Raw genomic sequence first — 26689 nt, forward strand, 5'->3', positions numbered from 1 at the left:
AACTGACCCCTGGATTCCAGGTGCAGCCTCACCGGGGGACAATCCCTGCCCTGCTCCTGCCGCTCACAAAGTTGCTGGCGAAGCCATGGACTGTGAATCACCTCAAGGCTGTGAAACCGCCATGAAAGCCCAAGACAGGCGCTCAGGGAGGTGATTTCGCCCCGTGAGGGAGAGGAGCGGCCCCCAGGGACGTACGGGCCGGGGCAGAGCAGACCTGGACCTCCCGCTGCCGTTGTCAGGGTAACGCCGCGGAATCCGGCCGATTCGCCACAGCGCGCTGGGTGGCGGTGGGAAACGGCGAGGAGGAAGAAACGAAATCAAGTGGAAAAAAAAAAGAAAAAAAAAAAAAAAAAGAAGAAAAAGAATTTTAAAAATCGCTTTACAAGTGCCGCCTGCGCATGCCTGCTCTGGCTGTGGCGAATGTGCGGTGCGTAAAAAGGGCGGGCTGGGCTGGGGCGCGAGGCGGGTTGTCTGAGGGAGCGGAGCGGAGCGGAGCCGAGCCGAGCCGAGCCGAGCCGAGCCGAGCCGAGCCGAGCCGAGCCGAGCCGAGCCGAGCCGAGCCGAGCCGAGCCGAGCCGAGCCGAGCCGAGCCCGGTCCAGCCATGGCGCTCCTGAGGGGTGAGGCACGGCGGGGTTGCCGGGGGGGGTGTCACCGGGAGGCTCCTCACAGCCCAGGGAGGGGGAAAACGGGGATCCGTTTCCTCAGGAGGGCCGCCGGTCCCTGAGGGAAAGCGGAGTCCAGGCTGGCGGGAAGGCTGGGACAGGTGTGAGGGGAAGGGGACTGAAGGGGCCGCGGCTCTCCCGGGTGGGTGGCGGGGAGGGGCTGAGGGGAAGGGGACGGAAGGGGCTCGGCTCTCCTGGCCGGGTTGGGCCTCTTGGGGTGGTTGGGGTCAGTAAGTTGTTGGAAGCTTGCGTTGTCTGTTAGAAAACCCATAATTGAGCCCCTGAGGCTATCCTTGTCCCTCCGAGGAGGCTGAGGGGATTTCCCGCCCCGCGCCCTGTCAGCATCCCTGGGATAAACAACTGGGAGGCTGGAAAAGATCTCTTCAGATCATGAAGATCAACAGTCAGATAAATGCTTCTGTTAAAAAACCCTTAAACCTTATGTGCAGAGGTGTCTGCCTCACACCTGGAGGTGTTGATACTGTTTGATTCTTTATTTTTTCTGTCACATCACTGCCTGTGTTGGCAGGAACGGCGGAGGATAAATTCGGGTTGGAAGTGCCAGCATTTTCTAAAAGTGTTTTATGTGAGGAACTGCTTCGTTCTCTATGTAGTTTAGAGTTTGTGCCTCTTAAATGTGAGGTGGATGCAACCGATCATACCTCATCTTGTATCAAAACAACATTGGAATCTGTTGAAAAAAAAAAAGGGCTTTATACCTACTTGCCATTGCTTTACTGGCTGTGCTTTAATAATAACAGATAAATCATGGCTTGAGGTTTTGTTGCTGAAAACAGTGTTGCAATAATACTGCTCTGGGAGCAGCTGTGCCCATGCTTGTTTGATGTTAGTTTTCTGTGTCAGGATCTTCTCTCTTGCTGCAATATTTTTCGTAAACTGCTCTTGCTCCTTAGTTTACTTTATATTAATGTTAATGATTGGTTTTTAGGCCGTCAAAATAGGATCTGATGATGAAATATTTTCATACCAAGCACATGAAAGAAATGTTGGCAGGTTAGAGAATGTTTCAGACCTGTAATAGCAGATGCCCCTTGGGCAGCAGACAAAAGCAGATTAAAAGATGTCTTGAATTGAGAGCTTGAGAATGGTTCAGGGTGACCTTTCCTTTCTAGCCCCAGAAGTTTCCAGGTCCCAGCATTTAGTACTGTTTTGCTCTCGTGCTGTTTATCGCCTTGGAAATTGGCAGAAATTCTGGAAGTCTTGTGATGGTGTAGGGCACTGCTAATTATTGGGAAGAGTTGGAAAAGGCAGCGAAGTCCATTCTCACTCAGGACTTCAGCCAGCTCTTCTTGCTCCTCCTGAAGTTTTTTGGGGGTGGAATTTGGCGATCTCTCTCCAGCCAAGGAACATTAGGCAGGCTCTGGAGCCATCTGCCCACAGGGGAATGGCTCTGTGGTCACTTTAATTCAGTGTAACTCAACACAGGTTGTGCTGCTGCTGCTTCCCATGCTGATTCAGTCCAGTCTTCTCCCTTTGAGGCTGAAACTATTTTATTGAGCAGCCACAAGGTGAATTCAGCCCCAGAACTGATCCAAAGGAAAATTATCCCTTTGTTTTCTCCTCACTCTGGGTTAATCTTCAGCTACTGCAGTTGTGTGATGGATGAGCTCTGGTTTAGCCACCTCAGCCAGAGAGAGACAGGGAAGTTATTATTTCAAAAAGAAGGTTCAAGGGCAAAGTCCCATCCTTGCCCCTGGATTGTTTGTAGGGCAGCAGGGTGGATATGACTTGGCAAATAATGTGGATAACCAACAAGCTGGCCAAAAGGGAGGGGAACACATTTTTTTAAGCTTGGTCAGTCTGCAGCAAAACCTTTGTAGTCTTGCTGGCCCAATTTTGGAGGAAACAGAGGGACAGGAATCAGTGTGTCAGGGTCTGCAGGGAGGATAAGCTTAGGGACGTGACATAATCCTTAAAAGAGCTAAGGATGTTTTTGGTTTGGTTTTTATTTTTTTGTATTTTTTTCAAGTGTTGTTAACATTTGATGAAGACTCAGAATTCACATTTCATAAATTATTGCTAATACCACATCTTTATTTGGTGAGGTAAATGACTGGTGTACATTTAAATCTGTCACCTGAGTGCAGAAACTGCTCCTGAATTGATTGTGTTGAACACAACCATTTGCCATGAACCTAAGTAGGTAAAACATCCTCACTTATGTTAAAAAAAAAACAACTTGTAGAGGTTCATGCTTCATGGTAGTGAAGAGTTTTTTTCTTTTTTATTAAAATAATATGTACAAAAGTAAAAATAATGAATCAGATTAAGAATTATTTTGGATTAAATTGAATTACTTGCAGTTGTCAAATGAGCAATGAGTGCACCTTGGTGCTTCTCAGACCTCTGGATATACTGAGGTCTCTTGACACAGATTTTCAATGCCTGTGATGTGCCCTCCTTGAAAGCCACCTTGGGTTTCATGTTCCTCCCTGCCCTTGAAGCTGCAACTTCTCCTTAGGCAGCTTCAGGGTGTTTCCCTGACCTTCTGAGTGTGTTCATTGCCTGGGTCAGATCCCAACAGTGTGCAAGGAGCAAGCTTGACCATGACCAGTTTGGGAAGTCCTCTTCTGTAAAATCACTTAACCTGACATCCAGCTACCTGAGGGACAGAGGAGGCAACCCAACCTTTGACACACCAGCCTGAAAACAGTGCCCAGGAGCAGCCCAGCAAAGGGACATTTACATTCTTTTATGTCTACAAATCCTCCTGGTGGTGCTTAAAATAACCCTTAGTGGCAGCTGCAGGGACCTGAGCTCCTTTGTTCAACTGGGGGAAAGTTCACAGGAGCAGCCACCCCTGGGCCCAGCAGGCAGTCCATGGCTTCAAAACCTTGAGGTACCTCCTTCTAAAAAGAGCAGGATGTGCTTAATTAGGGACTGCTTTTCCTCTGAAATTAAAGGAATTAAAGCTCATATCAAAAGTTATTTTTTATGTTTCGATTTATTGTTTTGGTTTGGTTTTCTTTGTGAAAGATATTGAAGAGTATAAGCCAAAAAACCCTGCTGCTTTTTCTAGGGTGAGGGAATGGCCTCTTTGCTTCTTCAAGAACTTGTTCCCTCTGATTATTTCACAGGTGTTGCTTCCATCTTTGAGCACACTGGCACTAATGTCTGATGTGGTGTGGCAGCCTCTTTTGTCTCTCTGGTATCCAAACTGCTTGATGGGGTGGGGGGGTTTCTCCCAATTTTTTGTAGAAAAGAGGTTTTTCTGGAATCTTCATAGAATCATAGACTGGTTTGGGTTGGAAGGGACCTTGAAGATCATCCAGTTCTACCCCCTTGCCTGGGCAGGACACCTCCTGCTAGACCAGGTTGCTCCAAGCACTAAGATCTTCTTTAATCAACTTCTTATAGGATCCTAGAATCTCAGGTTAGAAGGGACCTCAAGGATTATCTGGTCCAGCCCTTCTAATATTATTGTTTATGTGAGATGTCTCAGCACCCTGTAGAGATGAGACTTCAAACTTTCCCAAGTGGGGGAATCTACCACTTCCCTGGGAGACCATCCCAATGTCTGACTGTCCTCAGAGTGAAAAATCTTCCTCTTGTGAATCAGAATCTCCCCAGGAGCAACTTGTGCCCATTGCCCCTTGTCCATGGGACTCCTTGTAAATTGGGAGTCTCCATCTTTGTGAAATACTGAAACATGGTCATAAGGTCTCCCCTCAGCCTTCTCAAGGCTGAACAAGTTCTCTGTTTCTCCATATGGTAGGTGCAGCTTCCTTGTCTAAATAACCCCTTTATCTTGAGCTGCATGTGCTCAGTGTCTGTATTTCTTTCCACAGCCTCTTGTGAGTCAATCACCTTGTTACCCAGCTGAGCCTGTCTCAGTGCTCTCCCCTCTCACCTGCCCAATCCTCTCTTCTCCTGCAGGTATCTTCATCGTGGCAGCCAAGAGAACCCCTTTTGGGACCTATGGGGGTTTGCTGAAGGACTTCACAGCCACTGACCTTGCAGAACATGCTGCTCGAGCTGCCTTAGCTGCTGGCAAGGTCCCTCCTGAGATCATTGACAGCGTGGTGGTTGGCAGTGTCATCCAGGTTGGTGGCCTGGAAACTTGGCTGGGTGGGGGTGGTTCCTCTCAGTCATTCCTTGACTTTGCATCCACGAAACCCAAGGGGGGGGAAAGTGGAATGGGGGAGTAGTTTTTATAGCATAGTGTTTCCTGTTGAAGGGACATACCCTGTGTGATTTGGGGTGTTGCTGGGAGCAAGGGTCAGCTGTCTTTAGTACCAGAGGTAGTTTAAACTAGGACAAGCTGAGCTTTAAAAAGGGGGCTTCATTAGATGGTTAGATGCTAATTTCTGGTACCTTTTCCCAGTTTGAATGACTCAAGCTGTGGAATTCAGTCATCAGTGAGTTTGCACTGACTTGCATAAACCCCTTTCTTCTGGAGACTGTAAGTGATTTGAGCCCATTGGGATTTGTAAATAGATTTTTGGGGGGGTGAAAATGAGTTTACTTGGAGCAGGAAGGACACCTGCTTTGGTTGGCTGAGAGGTTGGGACAATCCTTTTGTTTTTTGCCACCAGCATTACAAGACTGCAGTTACCCAGGTGTCTAGATGTGAGTCTTTGTTTTAGGCAAGACAGCAAAGAACATTTGTGTTTTGTTTTTGTATTCTCACCTTGCTGTTATTAAGGCTGGGCTATCTTTATTTTCCATTCAGTGTTTCAAGGGTGCAGAAGAAACTGATGTCTGAGAATTTTCATGCTAAGTGATCAAATATGCAGTATTCCTTCTTAAGGACATGCAGCTAAAGGAGTAGCTTTTGATTCTTCCATCTCCTACAGCTGCTTTTAAGCCACTTTTTAAGTTTTGGAAGAACTGTTTCTGGCCTAGAGAAAACAGAATATTGTTGCATCCAAATCTCTTTGAATGTTTTCATAAAAATAATAGCATTTTCTTAATAAAAAACCTTCATGTTGAAATTACATTTCATTTCCTTTGCACTATATTTCTCAATCCCAATAGATTCTTTTCTGCATTCTTTTTAAGTATTGCTTTATTAAGTTTAACTAACTATGAATGTCTGACCACTTTTAACTCCCTTTCTTCAGCAGGAGTGGCTTGATTAATGTTTATTTTTCTTTCTGAAGGTACATTGGCAGGTAGAATTTTCAGAATTCACAGAATTTTGTAATTCCTCTTAGCTTAGGACATAAGCAAAAGTGTTCCCTTTGTAGTGGATCTTTTCCAAACAAACCTAGAGCAGGGCTGGTACAATTTTTTATTCTGTGTCAGTGCTCACCATCCTCTGCTGACTCAGGAGTTGAAATGCAGAAGCCTGATCATTTTTCTTTCATTTTATGTTGGAGCCTGGTTTATTAAAGGAGTGAGCTCTGAAGCAAACTGCTCTGTGTGCAGTTCCTTTCAACTAGAAGCCTGACAGAAGTTAAGAGGAATGAGATTTTGTCATTAGAAGAGGACAGTGTCCAATTAGAAGAGCAGAGTGGATATGAAGGAGCAACAGCAACTCCACCTTTTCTACACTGTCTGGTTTGGGGAGGGGGCTTCCCCTCTTAGTCTGAGTGATTTTAATTTAGGGCTCATGGTTGCTTGTCAGTCAGGATCTGGTCTTGCCTCAGCCTGTTGTGTGTCTGCTGTTTTGAAAACAAAAAATAAGGGGATGAAGTTGCTGGCTTCAGTCTTAACACCTCCAGCCCCATTTTGAGGCCTGATGTCTAGCTTTTAGGACATAGTTTCTTGAAAATGCTTGTCAAGACCTTGGCCCTTTTTGATCAGCAAGGATGGGGTCTTTTTTTTAAATGAATCAAAGTGCTTCATCTGACTAGCAGGATTTCCTTTTGACTTTTCAGCAAGGTTTATCAAAGAAATTAAGAGTGTCACTTTTTTTTTGCCTGCAGAGCTCCTCAGATGCCATTTATATTGCAAGACACGTGGGTTTACGTGTGGGAGTTCCTGTCCCAGTCCCAGCCCTCACCATCAACAGACTTTGTGGCTCTGGCTTCCAATCCATTGCCAATGGATGTCAGGTACAAAAGCTTCTTGGTGGTGTTTTGGTTTTTTTTTTCCTCTATTGTAACATTCACTGGTGAGAGAAGAGACATGCCTAGAAATGTGGGATTTGTGTGTGGGGTGAGTCTTACTGTGGATTTTTAGCTCCCACTGGTGGAGACTTCCTATTATCTTGCAGGGTTTTCAGCCTTCACAGTGCCATGTTTTCTTCCTGGTTTTTAAAACCATCATTGTAGCTATTTTGTGTGTAACAAGTAACAGGCAGCAAAACAGTTGCATTCTGTGATCATTTTTGCATAAATGTGAATTGCTGAGCTTCAGAACCACAACAGGAAGCTTTCATCTTCTGATCATTCTTTAGGTTCTCACCTATGCAAGCAGCCACCTGGGTTTTTTAAATGTCTTTGGTCAAAGAGCCAAATTTATGCCATCACTTTTTCTAAAATAGAGCAAAATCCACTTACCTTTATAAAAACAAAACAGTCAACCACCTGTAAACCTGAGAGATGTAACCTCCCTGATATAATCATGAGGATAAAGGAAAATGCAATTAAAAATACAATCTGAATAGAAGGGCAAAACCCCTTGTAAAATACATGTGGCTAAAAATGAATTAATTCTTGGTGCTGGGGTTTTATGGGTGACCAGGTCTTTTCCCTAAAAGAGTTTTTCTCTTTCTTCCCAAACCAGCAGACTAAATTCTAGATCTGTTTTGTTTTGCTGTTGACAGGAAATTTGTCTGAATGATGCTGAAGTTGTGCTGTGTGGGGGAGCTGAAAATATGAGCCAGGCTCCTTATGCTGTTCGAAACATCAGATTTGGAACCAGATTAGGAGCAGAACTCAAGGTCAAGTATTTATTTTTTTAACCTTTTTTGTGTGTGTGTGAATAAAATTATATTTACAGAGCAACATAAAGCTTCAGGCCTGTAGACAAATGAAATTATTGGAGATTAGGTCCAGGATTAGTGCTTCATACTGTTTACATAGTATTCAGATGTTCCCAAAAGAATAAGTTCAGTCAATTTTCTGACTTTTCCAAAACTTTTCTTTGAACTCTTGTTCCATGTTAAGTCTACTCATATAAACTCTTAGACACAAAACATAGTTCACTTGGTGCTTCCTATCAAAGTACTTTATGTAAAATAAAAACTGTTCTGGTATCAGAGGCTGTCAGAAGAGTAGTTTGAAGTTAATAAGGTGAGCAGGGGATTGATAGACTGGGAAAGAACACTTCTGCCTCCAAGTTGTAGGCATCTCTGTTTTAAAAATGGAAACTTGAAGTGAAATCCATTGATTTCTCCAAGAGAAGTTATTTCTGTGGGTTTTTTTTTTCTGAACTGTCTGGCTTTGCTTTTATCAGGTTGAGTGAAGTTGTGGGTATTTCCTCACCAGAGTTGCTTTACTTGGGCTCAAGGAAGGTGATTTTACCTGATGGTAGAGCCAAAGAATCAGGAGGCTGCTGTGCATGCACATAGTTCCTCACCCTAACTTCTTGGTAACCAGAAAGACAGCTGTGTTTTCTTCTAGGTCTTTAATAAATAACTCCTGCAGCAGTGAAACACACTGAAATATCAAGAGTCATAGACTTTTCCTCCCCAAAAAAGTGGAAAGAACCAGAGTAGAGCACAAAGTAGACTTAACTAAACACACCAGAACTTGCATGCTGTTTTTTATGTGTTTGTTCCAAATTAAACCAAGTCCCTCTAGGTAACCTGAATTAAATTTACAAAGAGACATTTGTTTCCAAGAAGCTGCTGAATCATTAGCAACTATCAAAAAAACCACCAAATGCTAATGTGTTTTATGATTGTCTTTTCATAATGCTCTCTGCAGCTGGAAGACACATTGTGGGAAGGCCTGACAGATACTCATGTGAAAATACCCATGGCAGTTACAGCTGAAAATCTGGCTGCAAAATACAACATCACCAGGGAGGAGTGTGACAAATACGCCTACAAAACACAACAGAGATGTAAGGCAGGTGAGTAAATTGCAGAATGGAGGCGTTTCTATGATCTTAGCTTCAAATCTGGTCAGTTTTTAGCACCAATTGGAAGAGTGTCTCAGGTTTGTGTAGCTTGTGTCTTGGAGTGATTTGTCTTCTGCTTTGCAGACCTGTAATTCATGCTTTGGTTCACCCTGAGATACAAGTAGCTCACTCCTGAGGGGCTCGGCTTGGAATTGGCTGAGGCAGGTGCTGTGCAAATCTGCAGGATAAGCAGCAAGCCCCTTTTTGGGATTTTTGGCTACCTCTTCTGAGGGGACATTACGTTCAGGCAGTGTCCTGTCATGTGTCCTGGTTGATGGCCTTGAATGTATCCAAGGTGCTTTCCAACAGCTACTGCTCTGGAAGGAAGATCCTGTACTTTTTCCAGTGGCTGTACCAATGCTTTTTGTAACTTTGTTGTAACAGTGGTGAGTTGCTTCCCTGCTGATCTTGTTCCCTGACTCCTGCCATTCCTGCAGCCTTGGCTGGAAACCCTGCCCTCGAGGAGGCTTTTGCACCTTTCTTGGATTCTAACATTTTGCCTTGGCTTTGATTTCTTTGTTATGACCAGCTCATCTTATTCCACACTCAAGAGCCCAGTGGCTTATCAGGAAAGGAAAAGGCTTTGTAAAATTTGAGACACTTCAGAGGTAGCTAAACAACAGCAGATCTGGCAATTCCAGTGTTTTAATTTTAAATCCCTTCAGGTTGCATTTGTGGCATGGTTTGAAGTGCTCGGAAGCTTTGGTTCCATTTTGGGAGGCAGGAGTTTTGGTTTTTAGTCTGTGTGTTCACATCAATGACATGAATAACAAAATTAAATCTAGTGGTGGTTGTTTTTATTTTAAATAAAGGAGGACTTCACTAATATTTGAGACTTTCTTTGGAAAAGTTTGCATTTGTAGAGTTTTGGCCCAATTTCTAAAAAAACCCAAAACCAAACAATAAAACATGTAAGCAAATGTGTTATTTAAGCAAAATCATAGAATTGTAGAATGGGTTGAGTTGGATCTTAAAGATCACCCAGTTCCAACCCCCCTCATGCCCAGGGACACCTCCCACCAGCCCCCCAGGTTGCTCCAAGCCCCATCCAACCTGACCTGAGACACTGCCAGGGATGTGTTCATAAAGCATGAACACTTTTGCCCCTGAATTTTTGGTTAAAACAGAGCAAAAACTGTGTGCCCATGCAAATGGGATTGTTGGCCATGCTGTGCAAGCATCTTGGGAATTTCATCTTTTCATTTCCTTTTCTTTTCCAGCTCAGGATGCAGGTTACTTCAACACTGAGATGGCCCCAATTGAAGTGAAAACAAGAAAGGGGAAAGAAAACATGCATAGGGATGAGCACCCCAAACCCCAGACCACACTGGAGCAACTGGGAAAGCTCCCAAGTATCTTTAAAAAGAATGGAACAGTGACTGCTGGGAATGCTTCAGTGAGTACGTCCAAGCCTTGGGTGGGGAAAGTGGCACCTCTCAGCTTTTCCAGGGTTTTTGGTTGCTGTATTTGAGCAACTTTTGGCTGGTATCTCCTGATAAAAAAGATTTTTTAAATCCTATGTTAGTTTACTCTTCCAGGGAGTCTTCATTTTGCTCCTACGTCCTAAAATTTGCTTCTGTGGCTTCTCACTGCTCTTTTAGTGAGACCTGGAGACTTCCTCTTCAGTCTTGAGTTAGGCAGTTGATGCCTTCAGTGGTTGTGTGGAACTGATCATTCTACTTTCTTTTGGAAGCAACAATTACTGAACACTTCTAAATCAAGTGTTAGAATCAGTGGCCTTGCTGCAGCTGCCCCTCTTTGCTGCACAGTTACTATTCTTTGTAGTCCAAGCTACATTTTGCTCTTACCCAGAGGAGACTGAGTGCTTAGCAGGATGTCATTACAGCCTCTTCCTCTTATGATCATTATTTTAATCAATTGATGCATGTTCTTTGGGCTGGAATCACCACTGAGATCATACAATTTGAATTCCTGCTTGAAATAGATCATAGCCACAATAAGTAGGGGTGTCTGGAAAGGATCTTTTCTAATTAATAGTACATACAATAGCCAATAGTAATATTTTAAAATTTATATTAAAATGATATTAAATTTTGTCCAGGCAGATTCTAGCTGCCCCATCCCTGGCAGTGTCTCAGGTCAGGTTGGATGGGGCTTGGAGCAACCTGGGCTAGTGGGAGGTGTCCCTGCCCATGCAGGGGGTTGGAACCAGGAGAACTTTAAGTTTCCTTCCAACCCAAACCGGTCTGGGATTCTCTGAATAGTGTCCCTGCAAACCTACAGAGTGATGTTTCAAGTGTAAGGGAGACTTGAAATGGCAAAAATATATTTTACTTTTCCAAAATATGGAAACGAATTAACCAGCTGTGTTTAACTAGCCCCCAAACCAGTGAAAGATTGTAGTTTGTTGTTTGGAACAAACACTAATATATCTGTTAAATATTAATAATAGTGCCTTGGCCTCGAGGTTTGTTTATATTTAGTTTTAAAGCGTGGGGATTTTTGGTTTTGTGTGCATTTTCTCCCCTAAGAAATCTTCTCTCTCTCATTTCAAGGGGGTGTGTGATGGGGCTGGTGCAGTCATCATTGCCAGTGAATCAGCTCTTAAAAAGCACAACCTCACTCCTCTGGCCAGGGTAGTAGCCTTCCACTCATCTGGCTGTGACCCTTCCATAATGGGCATTGGTAAGTGTCAATTTTCTAGCTATTAGTCAAATAATCTTGTGTTGGGTGCTCTGAATGCTGACCTGTAGCATTAACACTGGTCTATAGTCCCCCAGGCACCTTTATTCCCTTTCGCTATCGTTCCCTTTCGCTATCGTTCCCTTTCGCTATCGTTCCCTTTCGCTATCGTTCCCTTTCGCTATCGTTCCCTTTCGCTATCGTTCCCTTTCGCTATCGTTCCCTTTCGCTATCGTTCCCTTTCGCTATCGTTCCCTTTCGCTATCGTTCCCTTTCGCTATCGTTCCCTTTCGCTATCGTTCCCTTTCGCTATCGTTCCCTTTCGCTATCGTTCCCTTTCGCTATCGTTCCCTTTCGCTATCGTTCCCTTTCGCTATCGTTCCCTTTCGCTATCGTTCCCTTTCATGTATAACATGTTTACAAACCTTTATGTATTTTTTTTTTCATCCAACTCACCCTGCACACCATTTCCCAACAGGCCCAGTGGCTGCAATCACTGAGGTTCTGAAAAAAGCAGGACTGACCCTGAAGGACATGGATTTGGTGGAGGTAAGGAGTTTTAACATGAGCAGTGAGCTTATTCCTCATCTTTTTAGCAGAAATATTCCACTTGTACATGGAATCATCTCTGAAGGGGTTTCTCCATGTCTGCAGCCTGACCTCTCTCCATCTAGTTCCTGCCATGCAGTTGCAGCCATTATAAAGAATCCAAATGGTGTGGTAGCAAGCTTGGGGAAAAAAAACCAACCAAACAAAACCATCTTCATGTGACATTACTTTTTAGTCCTTTGGCTGACTGTTAATGTTTCAAGTTTGTCACATTTCTCCATTTGTGAGCAAGGCCTTTTTTTGTCAGAGCAATCTGCTTTTCATTAATATGTTGCCTCAGAATACACCACACCAATTTTTTAAATACAAAAAACCACATTATTTTGCTTTGTCACACATGTCATAAGGATTTGAATTTATTTTGCCTGGCAATGTCTGTGTTGCCTACACTTCAATAAACACAATGTTTAACATTTATCCCAATCAAAATGACCTGGAGAAGAAGCCCACCTCACTTCAGCTCTTGTGCACATGTATTGTTGAAAGCTTCTGTGGGAAATCAGATAGAATAGATTCATAAAATGGTTTGGGTTGGAAGGGACCTCAAAGATCATCCAATTCTGTCCTCACTGTGTGGGCAGGGACACCTCCCACCAGCCCAGGTTGCTCCAAGCCCCATCCAACCTGACCTGAGACACTGCCAGGGATGGGGCAGCCACAGCTTCTCTGGGAAACCTGGCACAGGGGCTCAGCACCCTCAAATTAAACAATTTCTTCCTCATGTCCAACCTCAGTCTTCCCGTCTTCAAGTTTTAACCCATTTCCCTTGTCCTCTCCCTACCCCCCCGTGTCCAAAGCCCTCCCCCAGCTTTCTTGTAGCCCCTTCAGATATTGGAAGGTTGCTCTGAGCTCACCTGGGAGCCTCCTCTTCTCCAGGCTGAACAACCCCAATCCCTCAGCCTGGCTTCCCAGGGAGGTGCTCAGCCCTCTGAGCATTTGAGTGCCTCTCCTCTGGACACCTTCCAGGAGCTCTGTGTCCTTCTGATGTTGGGGACTCCAGAACTGGACCCAGCACTGCAGGGGGGTCTCAGCAGAGCAGAGGGGCAGAATCCCCTCCCTTGAGCTGCTTCCTGTCCTCCTCCTGGTGGTGGTCCTTACTGGTGCTGTTCCTCTCCTGCTGTAGGTGAACGAGGCCTTTGCACCTCAGTATCTGGCTGTGGAAAAAGTTTTGGGCCTTGACCCAGAAAAAACCAACATCAACGGTGGGGCCATTGCTGTGGGTCACCCTTTGGGTGCATCAGGATCACGGATCACAGCTCACCTGGTCCATGAATTAAGGTACCTAAGTGGCCACGAACTCAATTCTGAAGCCTTTACCTTCCCAAACTGTTAATCCACAACTTCTGTGGCTAAAATCTTCCACTCTGATAACTGAAAAATCCCTGTGACGAGGTGTGCAGCTCTCTGTGCACGTCAGTTACCTCTACTGTCCTGCAGACCCTGCCTCTCACTCATTTCTGTTGTCATTACAGGATTTTTACCTTCCTCTCCATCTGATCCAAGCCTGCAGTGGCCAGTGAGAACCTTTCCTTTATGGAAATGGCCTGGGAGCAAAGTCTGGTTTTCATTTCACGGGGCATGTTTAACAGGCTTTGTCATCACCTTTACAGAATTATCAGAGTTGGAAGGGGGCTCTAAAGATAATCTAGTCCACTTTGCAGGAATTTTGACTCTTTTGGCTTGCTTAGCATTATTTTTATCTCTGTTTTCCTTCCCCCCCCCCTTAGGGTAGAGATCACTCCATCCTCCTTCTTGTACTTGCAACACTGGGTTAGAGTTCCAACCACAAAGTCTCAGCCCATGTAGAAAACTGTTTCTTGGAGTGTGGCTGTAGAAAGCTCAGCTTTTCAAAACATCCTTGGCACGAAAATGCTGGTTTACTTATACATCATTTTTATTAGGTGCTGAAACCACAAATATCCCATAATTTCATTCCTTGCCAAGTTTGTATGCCCAAGAACAATGTCCCAAACCATCTTTTAGGTAAGGCTCAGCCCTCCAGCTCCTTGTTTTATCTGACAGAAATATTTCAACAGTTGAGGCTTCGTGATACTTGTCTAGAAAAAAACACCACACACATTCCAAAAGGGGTCATCTTTAGAAGAACTGCCTTGATAGCTGTTTTCTAAAAATCAAGACAACAGCCACTGTGGTTTCCTGAATCTCAATATGTTTTGGTGTTTTTTCTCTCCCTGGACAGGCGGCGCGGCGGGAAGTACGCGGTTGGTTCAGCTTGCATTGGTGGTGGCCAGGGAATTGCTCTGATCATTGAGAACACAGCCTGAGAGGTTCTGGGGACCTGTCCTGCTGCCCAGCTCACCAATTCCCTGAGCAAACTTCTAGCTTTTGTGACAATAAAGCATCACTATGTTTTGTGCCATTCCTGCAAGGTAAAAGAATAGCTGAGAAGTCTTGAATTATGAACACCAAAAAAAATTCCCAGTGTCTTTCTAAGGATAGGACGTGGAACAAGCTGTAGAATTTTGTACTGATGAAGTGTTTTCTAAAAGCCTCTTTGCAATCAAGGTTAATGTCTTTCTGGAGGGAAAACTTTTCTTTGTTTCCTGAGCCAATTGCTTGTCAAACTTTCACCAAACCTGCCTTAAAATAGCAGTCAGTGGAGCTTTTTAAGCAAGTATTGCTTAAATTCTTCTTTCAGCTGCTGCTGTCTGGCACATGTGCCTCTTATCAGGAAATGTAAAAAATTAATTGGACATCTTCTGAAGTCTATACTGATGGTAGACTGATGGCTATAACCTGTACCCTGCACTTTTGCAAGGGAATAGCAAACCCAGCAAAAGCTGAAATTGCCACTGTGCCTCCCCAAAGAACAATAAATGTAACAGAAAAAAGAAAACATAAAAAAAGGGCTTGGTGTTCCTTTGTTTGTTTGTTTATTTCAAAAGCAACTCACTGGGAGGATTTTGTTACTTCTGGTAAAAGTTTTGTGGTTGGTTTTGGAGAGGTTGTGAGTAAACTTGGTGTTTAGTAGGTAGTTTCTAGAGAACTCTAGGAAACTCACCAGCCTTCCAAAGAAAAGGGGGATGGTTGCATCTGACCACTTGGCTCTGCACCCAGCAGCTCATTCCTTCGCTCCCTCTATGGCATCATCTCATCTCCTGGGTCTCTTCACTTCTTAGTGAGAAGCCTGAGCAAGTTGTCTTGCCCCTCACAGGCAGTGGAGGTCAAGTTGTGAACCCTTTGGAGTGATATGGATTACAACTAGGTGAAAGCTGTGCTGACCCTGCTTGCTGACGTCCTCCAGGCTGGCTGCACCATCAAGAACAACTTGCAGCTTGCTCTGACCTAGAGATCCACCTTAGATACTCAGTTAGTTGGACACATTCCATGTCAGATAGAGCAGGTACTGTGCTACTTAAACTGAAATAGTAGCAAAGGCTTCAGCCTTTCCTCTTTCTCATCCTCTGTCCACTCTCAAAACATTGTTTCTCTTCAGTTTCTTGCCGCTGGCCCCAGCTGGGAGGGTTGTGAAAGAGGGGAGGTTATTCAAGACCTGACAACCCAGCCTGGCAAGAAATTCAAGTCAAGTTTTGTTGCAACTGATGGGTAAAGTTGGAAGTCTCCTGATCACCCTTCCTGGGCTTTTTATGGTGGCATGGTCTTTTAAGACTGGGGAAATCCTTAGCACTATTTATATGAATTTAAAAAACAAACCAGCAGCAAGCCAGATCTTCTAACACTTTTTTTTCTTTATCTTACAAAGTTAGGGTTACTGAGGTGTGCCTGTTCAAGACACCACATGGATTTTATTGTTTCATTTATTGTTTCATTTCCCCCTTTTATCACTCAGTTTTTTGAGACCCACCAACTGGAGAATTCAGTTTGCTCACGCTGAATAATGATGTATTTTCTGCAGCAGGCCTCCTGAGGGCCACCTCATTTTCCAGCTAGCTTATGAATGTGTTACCAGCTCATTGCAGATTCTGTTCGTAACTTTCCCATGTGGAAGCCAACTGCTTATTCCAACACCTCTCCATTTTTAGCCTCTTAATCTCCTATCAGGGCCTCTGCTGAGGGGCTTCATCACACTCAACTTGAACCAGTGGAATCCTTTCCCAGGAAGTTGCTGGGACTTCATGGATTGCATTTCAAAGACAACTTCTTCCACAGCTTCTTAAAGTTTGGTGTCTGCTTTTAGGGGCAAGGAGGGGGGGGGGGGGGAAATCTCTTGTTTTGGGAGGAAATCGGATTTCTTTCTTTTTCCCTGCCTGCAGTTGCAGGTTGCAAGGCCTGGTGTGGTCTGAACTCCCTCTGAAGGATGCCAGGGTGGGTTTGGTCAGGGAGAATGCAATCCCTTCAGGTTTCCAACCAACAGTTTGCATCAAAATACTGTTTTTTTTTCTTACCAAATTATTATTAAAGATGACCACAAGCATTGACATTTGATTCCTACAATACATAGGGGTGCCTAGGCTTGAGGAATGCTCTGAGCCTGTCTTTACCAGTGAGTCAAATCATTTACTACAGAGTAACAGCAGCAATACCTGATCCTTGTAGGTAATTCCAAAGTATTTGCTCCACTTTCCCAGCTATCACAATAACAGAACCGTGTTTCTGCCTTTGGGAAATTGGGACATTTTACTGGATTTCAGGAATTTAACAGTGTCTTGGAAGGAGGAGAGGATCCAAAAGAACGGTGGTAGATTTTAGTGGGATAATTGCATACATTGTACCAGTGCATGCTTCTTTTTTAGGCTTAAGTGCACACCTTAGTTTTCTGGGAGTAGGCTCTATTCTCCAGAAAAATGAAAATGTTGATTTTTCTCTTTCTTGAAATGCATGCAGAAAGCAAGGACTCGTGGAAAGCTGTGAGGCCTTTACTCCTAAGTGTAGATGTAACTTCCTACCAGTAGGTGGTGCGGTCTGAGCACCCTGCAGCTCCCACCCGTGGTACAAAGGCGTTTGTAGCACAGTTTTTCTCCAAAGTGCAGCTTAGGTTCACCTTGAAACTGAAGCATACCAAAATTTCAGTTTCTCCTCCTGTGGGTTTTGCACAGGCAGGTGCAAGAGATGAAGAACACATTATATGATTTTTTTTTTTGTCCAGAAAAAAAAAAAGCTATTAATCCTAAGCAAGTGTATGCAAGAGAAGGAGAGAAGGTACAGAAACTCACTGGAGATGGACTTGCCTGTTGCTTTCATTTCTGGATTCTGTCTAAGCAGTTCTGTTATGTTTCAAATAATTGAGGTAGGATGTTGTGTAGCATTCTCTGAAAAACAAACTATCTTGAAGGTCCTAAAGCACACAATTTCAGGCAAGCCTCACTTTGTTGTGAGAGTATTTTTAATAAGCTCCCCCTCAATCTGTAAATCCAGATATTTCCCATCTCTTAAACTGGGCAGGGCTCTGTCTCTCTGTGTCTGGCTGGATGCTGTACAGGGATGCTTTGGGAGGCATCAGAGGGAAATGAATCCTTCTGAGAGTTCACAAGCTCAGGTTTTAGTAGCAGGGCTGCAGTTTCCCTCTTTTGAAGCTCCAAGGAGTGGTGCTGGGGAGGGCTTTGCTGCTTGTTGGTGACATTTACATGGAAAATGTAAAGTAGATTGGAGCAGGAGTTAAGCCTGTGTGATTGCTGGGTTTAGTTTTATACTGGCTGAGTGTTTCTCCTGGAAGGTGATTTAGGATAAGAAAGGGAATATTTCTGAACTTACTCAAGGCTGTGTTTGAAAACAAACCCAGCTGGTAGTGCCAGGTGGAAATGCTGGAGCTGTAGGAATTGCAAGGTGTAAGCTCAGGCTGTTAATGCACAGCACTCTGAAACTGTTAGCACAGTAAATTCAGGTAGGAAGCCAGAGCAGCTCTTGTTTTTCCTTTGGTGGTCATGTTCTGATTCAGCAGAAGCAGGGCTCTGTGTGTGTGCTCACACCCTACCTGAGCTGAAGCTGGTTTCTGAAAGATGAGAAATTGCCCAAATGGGGCATTAATGATTGTGAAACCCCAGCTTGGAAAAAAATCAGAGAAAAATCTTGGAAAAATCAGAGACAGGGTGAGCTGTTCCTCAGAAGGTGAAGGCAGCAAGCTGAGGACAGTTACTATGCTTAGTTCAGGGAGAGATTGTGGTACCTAAATCCTCTGCATTAGCCCCAGGCCACTTAGACACTTCTGATTTTTGAGTTTTTTGGGTTTTTTTACTTCTCTGACCCAAAACTTATGGACTGTGATGAGGATGAGGAAAGGTTTCTGTGGTGCTGCCTGAAACCTTTATCCTTCCCATTACTGCCTAATCAGTTGATGGAGCTTGGAAAAAAACATCTGCCTGCATCAGGGAAGAAAACTTACCCAAGGAATTTCACTTTGAGAACTCTTCACATTAAGCTGGAGAGCAGGATTTTTACAGATTCTTCTGTAAAAGATGCTTCTGCAAGTTCCTTGTGGTGCTGTATCCAAACTTCTTTCTTCAGGGTTGAGTGGATGGCTTCTGTTCCCCAGATTTCCTCTGGCCCATGTATTTATGGTAGCTCTTGCCAGGGAGAAAAAAAAAAGACCAACCCAACAACAATCTTAATACCTCTATAAATATTAAGCTCTCATCTAAGGTCCACATGATAAAATCATTGGGAGTTTTGTAAGGATATTTTACACTCCTATGTTTTTCCCCTGTGCTGCAGTTATTAACATTCAGGTGGTGAGGAAAGATTTGCAAAATGTAGGAAGAGTGTGAAGCAGAAGATGATGAAATTAAGACACAGAGGAGAGAACTTAGGAGATGGCAGAGCACTGAGAAATTGTATTTACTGGACCTCGGATCCTTGAATTGATCTTTTAAACTCATTTGCAGGAGGTTTTTTTCCCCACACTGGCAGGGCTAAAGTTTCTCACCTCCACAAAAATATAAAATTATGCCCTTTCTAAGAAAAACTCTACTCAGTAGAATGCAGGAACCTTAATAATAAATCTGTCAGGTTCAGCAAATCTACAGTTGGTAGAAGAGTAACAATTTGACTCATTTGGAGAAAAGCATGTTAAGGTTGTGCTGAACAGAAAGCAGAACTTGGCATTTATTACTGCTGCTTGGGGCAAGTGTCAGTCTTCAACTGCTTCAGGTTCAGGGGAAAGTAGTAAGGAAGTAGAGAATGGAATAGTTTGAGTATGGTGTTAGGGTATGGAGTAGGTTGATGGTGAGGGAAAGGGCAAGCATGGCTGTGAACCAAAAACTCCCTCTGGTAGGTGTGGAACACCAAACAAAACCACCCTCCCCAAACACCAGTATTTATTCTTGACTCCTGTTTTCTTAAAAAAAAAAGAAATGTGAGATTCTGGTGCTCTACACAAGGATCAGGATGTCCTGTCTCTGGCCTCTGTACCTAGAGCTTTACATCCTGGAGATCAGGAACCCCAAATCCTGGTGCTTCACTTCAGGAAATCTTTCTCCCTTACCAGCCTGAAGAGCACAAATTCCTCTAGGACCTTCTTCCTAAGGTTCCAGTACAAAGTGACCTGTGCTAAAGAATGTTCTCAAGAACTTCATACTGCTCAAGACATCATGTGGCATGAGTTGATGCTCTCTTAAAATGGCTTCCAGAGGTCTCGGTGGTGGTAAAGGGCCTCTCCAGGAGCTTCCTACTTCAGCCTGCTCCTCAAGGGCTGCCAACAGAAGATTTTTAGGTCTCAGAAGCTTCTCTGATTCACTGTGATGTTGCAGGTTGGCATTCTTCCCTCTTTCCCATCCACAGACCTCCAGAACATGCTGCATTAAAAAAATGGACAAAAATAAGGGGACACTTGGAAGCAAAATGCAAAACTGCAGAGCCCAGCATAGGCACCTAAAGGCTGGATTCCTAAACTTCTCCCCTTCTTCTCTCCCACCACTTTCCTGAGCATTTTTCTCCTTGCAGAAAGCTTGGGATGAAGTCAGGTTGCAGCCTTCAGGTCAAGCCCTGGATGGGATTGAGGAGCAGAGCTGTCAAAAAAATGAGGCCATGGATATTACCATGCAGATTTCAGAGCACATATAGGTCCTCATTCTTTTCTGCAACTGCTTGAATCATGTTGAGGTGGTCCTTGAGCCCTACTCCTTGGTGTAAGCACTGCTACTGGGTGAGCCAGGCAGTCTAAACCCCAGGTGAGGTAAGAGAAGGTGACGTTGGTGTGTTCCAAAGTCTTTCCAAAGCCTGATGAAGAAATGAGTGTGCTCAGCAGCTGCTGAGCAAAAGCATTTGGGCAGCTTGTTGATTGTCCTGAGGGAAGTTTGGATTTCTTAATACCGGTTGAGGATTTGTCAGCCTAGCACTGGGGTCCCTCTGGGGGGGGTCTGAGGTGTCAGCTGTTGGAAGTGTGTATTTGAGAGAATTCAAGCCCTTGAAGCACCCTCAATATGAAGTTTATCAAGGTATTTGTTCAAGTGCTGGAAAAACTTGAAGCTGGAGCTCCCCCTGCCCCTTTTAAGACTGGGAAAGTTGGTGATGGAAAAAATTTTCTCAAGGAAAATAATGTTCTATTGATGCTGACTCTATTTCTGTAAATGTTTTATGTGATTTATGGAGCTGCTTGTTGCATGTGTGTATAAGATAGTTTGATAGGCATCACTGGGGGTTTTTTGCAGCCTTCTTGGTATTGTTCTCCAAGCTCTCCTTGTGCTGAGGAGGAGTAAAGGAGATCCCTCTGCTCCCTCTTTCAGGTCTCAACATCTGGATGGTAGGAGTTATGCCCAAGCAGGAGTGTAGTTGCTTAAACCTGGCAGAACTCCCCCAGCTTCAAGCTTCAGGGAATGTGGTAGGAGTGCAGGTTAGTGCTAGAATAAGGAAAATCATGTATGATTTTTAAAGGACAGTTTAAATTGGGCAACCTGTCACCTTCCTTGCCCTCCAGGGAGGGGTCTGCTTGCAGGATGGAAGTCCTTCCACCCCACCCTCTGGGCTAGGGTTAAACCTGCTCAGTTCTTTATGGGACAGCCAAGAAACTCCATGAGTACTCAAGCTTGTAGCCTATCTGAAGGATGGGGAAAGAAAGATTTACTCCTCTCTTACTTGTGAGCAGCACATTTCCACCCCTGGCAGTACTCAGAGCTGAGTTTGTGGTCTCACCTGTGGAGAAACACTCAAGACAAATCTTTAGGATTTTTTTTTGCATTTGCTCTTTAGGAGCAAATCTGCAGGAATTGGGCTCAATCTGGGGTGTAAAGGGTGTCCCCTCTCCTGGATTTGACCTCTGTGCTTAAAACCATGAGTGTGCCCCCTCCAAATGGCCCATCCCTGTTGGCTCTGCTGTCCTGCACTTGGGCTTTCCAGAGGGAAAAGTTGTTCTTCCTGGGAGAAGGGGAGTGTCCCATTGTTTATTTGGGCTTGGGCTTTGGGCTTGCTGAGCAAGAAGCTCTCTGAAAGGTCCTGCCCACTGGTTAGACCTTCTCTGGCACCACCTACACCTCCTTTATTTATCAGCTGGCAGGAGGTCGTCTTCTGCAGGCTGGATGGCTGAGGGATGTTCATCAGGGACTGACTTATTTTGCATGAGTTATGCAACCAATTCTGCAAATTTCATTTCCACTCATCAGGGGGGATGTCTCAAGAAGTGGCAGTGAGGGTGACAAGATGGCCTGGAGGGATTTGTTAGGAGCTAGGAGACCATGTGGCAACATTGCAAGAGTGGTGCAAAAATAAAGTGAGAAAGGAGTTTTACCCACTGAGAAACTGTGTTGTACAACTCTGGTTTCCATTTATTGAGGATTTTAGTGCTGGAATTGGGGACTGGTAATCCTTGTAATGACTTTTCTAATAGTATTTATTTTAGTGCTCAGGTGATTGATGTTGCAGTTCCCCCCTGGTAGTCCTTCCTTGTGCTTAATGCAAAATCTGAGGGGGTGGAGAAGAAGGAAACCTGGGGGTGCAGCCAGAGATGGAGAAGTGTCTAAATCTTGCATCGGGAAAAAACAACCCCAAGAACCAGTGTAGGTTGGGAACTGAGCTGTTGGAGAGAAGGGAAAGGGAAAGGGAGCTGGGGGTGCTGGTGGATGGAAGGATGACCATGAGCCAACAACGTGGCCAGGAAGCCAAATGGCACCTGGGGGGCATTAGAAGGGGGGTCAGTAGGTCAGGAGAGGTTCTCCTCCCCCTCTACTCTGCCCTGGTGAGGCCACATATGGAATATTGTGTCCAGTGCTGGGCTCTCAGTTCCAGAAGGACAGGGAACTGCTGGAGAAAGTCCAGAGCAGAGGCACAGAGATGATGGGTTTGGAACATCTCCTGGTGAGGAAAGGCTGAGGGAGCTGGGGCTCTGCAGCTTGGAGAAGGGGAGGATGAGGGGTGAGCTCATTCATGTCCATAAATACAGAAAGGGAGAGAGCCAGGAGGATGGAGCCAGGATCCTCTCAGTGATGTCCAATGATAGGACAAGAGGCAGTGGGTACAAGCTGGAGCATAGGAGGTTCCAATAAATACAAGGAAAAACTTCCCTGTGAGGGTGAGGGAGCCCTGGCCCAGGCTGCCCAGAGAGGTTGTGGAGTCTCCTTCTCTGGAGGCTTCCAAACCCCCATGGATCTGTTCCTGGGTGACCTCCTGTAGGTGACCCTGCTCTGGCAGGGGGGTTGGACTGGATGATCTTTTGAAGTCCCTTCCAACCTCCCCTTTTTTTTTTTTTTTTTTTTTTTTTTTTTTTTTTTTTTATTTCTGTGAAATGTGAAGCTGAAAGGATTATATTGATCTTCTCAGCCCTAAAAAGCTTCTCTCTTAAATCATATCTAAATCTTTAAGCCTGGAAGGAAAACAACCTGCAGCCAGCTCCTTCCAGCTGCCTCCCTGTGCTTGAGCAGCAAACCATCCACCAAGGGGGATTTTATTCCTTTTTTCTTTAATTGTGGCTTACACCTCCTAAAAACTGGGCTGTGGTATTGCTGCCTGACTTGGATTTTTTCCATCCAGGCAAGACATGTCTGAGTTGTGGGTGCAGCTCAGGCTCCTTGTGACAGCAGCAAGCTTTGGGGATGATTTCAGTCTCAGCAGGGTTCCTCCTGAAACGCTGGCTTGCAGAAAGGCCCCAGCTCAACCTGGGTTGGGAAACTCAAGGTAGGTCTTGTAGAACAGCTTCCACCTGCCTCTGATTACACCAGGAGATAAACCCTGCAGTGACACAAAACTGTCTAAGTAGGTGAAGAAAAGCAAAAAAAAAAAAAAAAACAAAACAAACCATACAGGTAGAAACCACCGAGAAAATGCAAACAAGCATCCCCAGAAGGTGCAGGAGGAGTGAGCATCTGGTGCAGCTGAGGTCAGGCTCTCTGGGGCTGCTCCTTCTGGCGTTTGGGATGTGTTCAGCCCGGGCCTCCCCTCCCTCCCGGCATCATTTGCAGCCTCCGACCCGGATTGGCTGCTGCCGAGTCAGCCCATATCTGACTAGAAGGAAACTTGAGACCCACCAAACCCAAATGTCAAATGCTGCTTAGTCAGATGAATAGCAGCAGTCACCAGCAGCCAGCCCGGGCTCTTGCCACATTTCATCAGGGACAATGTTTTGCATCTAAGCTTTGTTTCTCAATGTAAAGTGGGGGGAAAAACATAAAGTAAAATAGCAGCTTGTGTGGAGCTTGCAGTGTGCCTGGAAAACCAGCAGCTGATGTTTAAAAAAACACCAGGCAGATGAGCTTCTTCCCCTCCCTGTTCACCTTCTCCTGATGGCTGGGTGCTAAATATGTGACCCACAAAGAGCAAAACCCTCCCACCTTTCTCTTTTGGGTTTTGCAGTGCAAAACTCCAGCGATCCAAATGGGGGCTCCTCTCCAGGACTTCCCCTTCCCAGGTGTTAACCCTGCAGCCCCCCTTAGATCTCTGAACATCTCCTGCTCGTGCTTCCTCATCCAGGAAAACTTTTCCAGCAGCTGGGAGCTCATACCCTGCACACACCTCCACTATTGTTTTGGGGTGACATGAGTGGGACATCCTCAAGAGACTCAAAGCATGGGGGTCTTGCAGGGTGGAGGAGAAGCTGGGCTGGCCAGGATCTGTTGTCTTCTGGGTTTGGGTGTGCTTGAATGTCTGGTTGGTAAAAGTGATGAAAAATGCTTTCAGGCTGGAACTCACAGCTAAAGTTAAGTCTTTTTTCTGTCTCCACCCCTTTTGGAAAAATTGGATAAGGAATAATCTCAGCAGAGAGGCTGAGAGTGCAAGCACCTTGCTTGCTTCCATGGTGGCTTTTCCTTTCCTAGCAAAGCAAACAGACCCTTCAAGGAGGTGGGTGCTGGGCTCTTCTCTCAAGTGCACAATGCCAGGAGCAGAGGCAATGGGCTGAAGCTGCACCAGGGGAGGTTTAGCCCAGCTCTGAGGATGAATTTCCTGCCTGAGTGAGCAGTCAGGTGTAGGAATGGGCTGCCCAGGGAGGTGGTGGAGTCCCCATCCCTGGAGGGATTGAAAAACCATGTGGATGAGGCACTGCAGGACATGCTCCAGTGGGTGACACAGATATTGATACACATATTTTACTTATTTTGGGGATGTTGACAGTTGGATGTGGTGATCTTAGAGGTCTTTTCCATCCATGACAATTCTGTGCTCTCCTGGAAGATGCTGAGGATGCTCCCAGCCAGCACAGCAAATTCCTCTGGAGTCATCTTGACCTCCCCAAACCTCTGGGCAGCAGCAGAGGACTGAAACACCCTTCCTGAATTACAATCCATGGTTTTCATTCCATGGGCTCCAGCTCTTTGGCTGCAGGCCAGGAGTTGTGCTGGTGGTGGATACCTCTGGTTTTATTTCAACCCCTTATTTAAGTTTGGTGCTCAAGTGCTTTCTGCAGCCTCTGGGGAGAGAGGCAAGGAAAGATAGCACATAGCAGCTGTTTTAATCTGTGTTTCAAGAGCAGCCAAGATGGCTATCAGCCACTTGAATTTTTAGGCAGCTTATTTTAGGGGAAATGAATCCTTTCCTCTGCATTTTCCACTTGCATGTTAGGGATGCTCATGTCTGCTGAATGCTCCTCCTTTCCTCTTACAGGGGGGAGAGCTTTGTGTTTTAGAAATGTGAAATTCTCAGGTTAAAATGAAATTTTTAAATTTCTGGAAATGTTGTGTCTTATTTTTATAAAGTTGTATGCTCCAGGATTCATTTAATTTTTGTTCTACCTTATTCAGCTGGGGGTTAGTTCCCTGCAAGCTCTTAGTTTGCTTTTAAAACATTTAAAATGTGGGATCTCAACTCTTAATTCAGCAATCCCATGGAGTCTCCCATTGAGTGGCTTGCTCAAAGGAAAACCAGGGTGGATGTTTGCAGGCTCCAGGAGGGGTTTCCAGGGATAAGGTCTTCCCAGATGGGATGGGAAGATCTTCAGTAGGAGCAGGTGGCAGTGTGGGATCTGTGGGGTTTGACTTTTGGATTACAACTCCCTTCCCTTACTATTACTTCACTTTTGGCCAATTCTCCCACCCAACCATCTCAGAAAGTTCTAAGACCTTCTGCAGCGTAAATGAACAGCAGCAAGTGATGGATTTTCTACAAGCTGAAGGCTAAAAAACCCATTCTTCCTGGAAAAAAAAAAATGAAATTTTGAGGTTGCATCATAAAATTCCAGTGAGTTTATCAACTTAAGCAAGCACTGAGCCTGGTATCTGTATTTAGCCTTCAGCTCTAAGAGCAGCTGGGGTATTTTTCTGCCCTGAAGTGTTATTCTTGCCTTCAGCAACTGTTTATTCAAAAAGAAAGAAAAAAGGCAATTATTGGTGAAATCTAAGGGAGCTTTTACACAGAGAAAAGTGTTGCAACTGACAATGTAAATAACATGTTGTGCTTCTGGAAATTCAAGTACAAACTTGGCACGGAGCTCTGGAGTCTCCTTGTTTCAAGAAATCAAGAAGAAACAGATTTCTGGTTTAGTGGGAAAAGAAATAATGAAGATGTGATAGCAAGAGGTTGCAGAAAAATACCCAACTCTGTTCTCTGTTTCAAATGAGGCAATTTTATGTGTGAAGTAGATAGATGGAGTTACAATCCCAACTTTTTTTAGCCTAGGAATACTTTCTGCATCACTTCATGGAAGTGGCACAAACTTTCTCTCAGTAGGTTCAGAAACATGCAGCAGGCTTCCCAAAAAATGCATTATCCCTTCCTCCAAAAAGCTTTCAAGTTCTTAAATAAGTAACTTGGTTATTGGTATTTCTTTAAAGCACCCAGTAGGTCCAATAAATATGTTTGAAGAGTCAGAGGTTTTTGTTTTGTTTAAAAATAACATATGTTCAAGCCACACAAAGAGTGTGGCCTCTGATAAGTGGTAGATGTTCTTCAAATACTTTCTAAACTCTGATTATTTCTGTTGGTGGTAAAATAAGTGACTTTCATGAAGTTCTTAGATTGTTTAAAGAATTATTTTTGAAATATTACTCTTGAAGGATTAGTTTTGATTAGAATGATCCAAATGCAGACTGTTTGATGCTGTGATCCCTGGAAACACCCAGGAGCAGCTACCTCCTGGCATGTGACTGTCTTGTGTCTTTGGAATGAGGTTTTTGTGTCCAGCAGTTGGAACTTCTGCCAAGGCAGGAAACCCCAGGGAGTGTTCAGCAGGAATAAATGGGAACACACAAAGGCAAAATTAAGTCCTGGCTTTTCCATAGGTAATTCAACAGGAAATCTGCAGAGTTTCTTGGTGTCACTGCCATGTTCATCCCTGTGGTTTGGCTTCCTCTGATGTCTCCTCCACCAGGAGGTGTGGAGTGTAATGCTGATGGTAGCAGGAGAATTTTGGGGGAAGAGTGGGAAAATCTGAGCCAGTGCTAAGAAACTGGGGTTTAGATTGGGGGGA

General features: G+C 44.6%; 1 protein-coding gene and 1 long non-coding RNA gene across 2 annotated transcripts in view; one reads left to right on the forward strand and one right to left on the reverse strand.

Moving 5' to 3' along the window:
• LOC139789314 (uncharacterized) overlaps nt 1-26689 on the reverse strand; it is a 78249-nt gene that overhangs the window by 951 nt on the left and 50609 nt on the right. The gene's annotated exons all lie outside the window — the stretch shown is intronic.
• On the forward strand, nt 516-14816 carry LOC139789302 (3-ketoacyl-CoA thiolase, mitochondrial-like). Its single transcript, XM_071729822.1, has 10 exons — nt 516-618; nt 4561-4727; nt 6555-6683; nt 7397-7513; nt 8502-8649; nt 9918-10093; nt 11214-11343; nt 11819-11889; nt 13073-13227; nt 14150-14816. The coding sequence occupies exons 1-10, from the start codon at nt 603-605 to the stop codon at nt 14232-14234; spliced, it is 1194 nt and encodes a 397-aa protein (XP_071585923.1). The 5' UTR covers nt 516-602; the 3' UTR covers nt 14235-14816.

Source organism: Heliangelus exortis, chromosome W (assembly GCF_036169615.1).
Source record: "Heliangelus exortis chromosome W, bHelExo1.hap1, whole genome shotgun sequence".
Classification (NCBI taxonomy): Eukaryota; Metazoa; Chordata; class Aves; order Apodiformes; family Trochilidae; genus Heliangelus; species Heliangelus exortis.

Excerpts from the sequence above, each read along its gene's own strand:
- LOC139789302 (XM_071729822.1), top strand. Across the intron at positions 6,684-7,396 it reads CCATTGCCAATGGATGTCAG|GAAATTTGTCTGAATGATGC; the intron begins GTACAAAAGCTT and ends TGCTGTTGACAG. Across the intron at positions 13,228-14,149 it reads CACCTGGTCCATGAATTAAG|GCGGCGCGGCGGGAAGTACG; the intron begins GTACCTAAGTGG and ends CTCCCTGGACAG.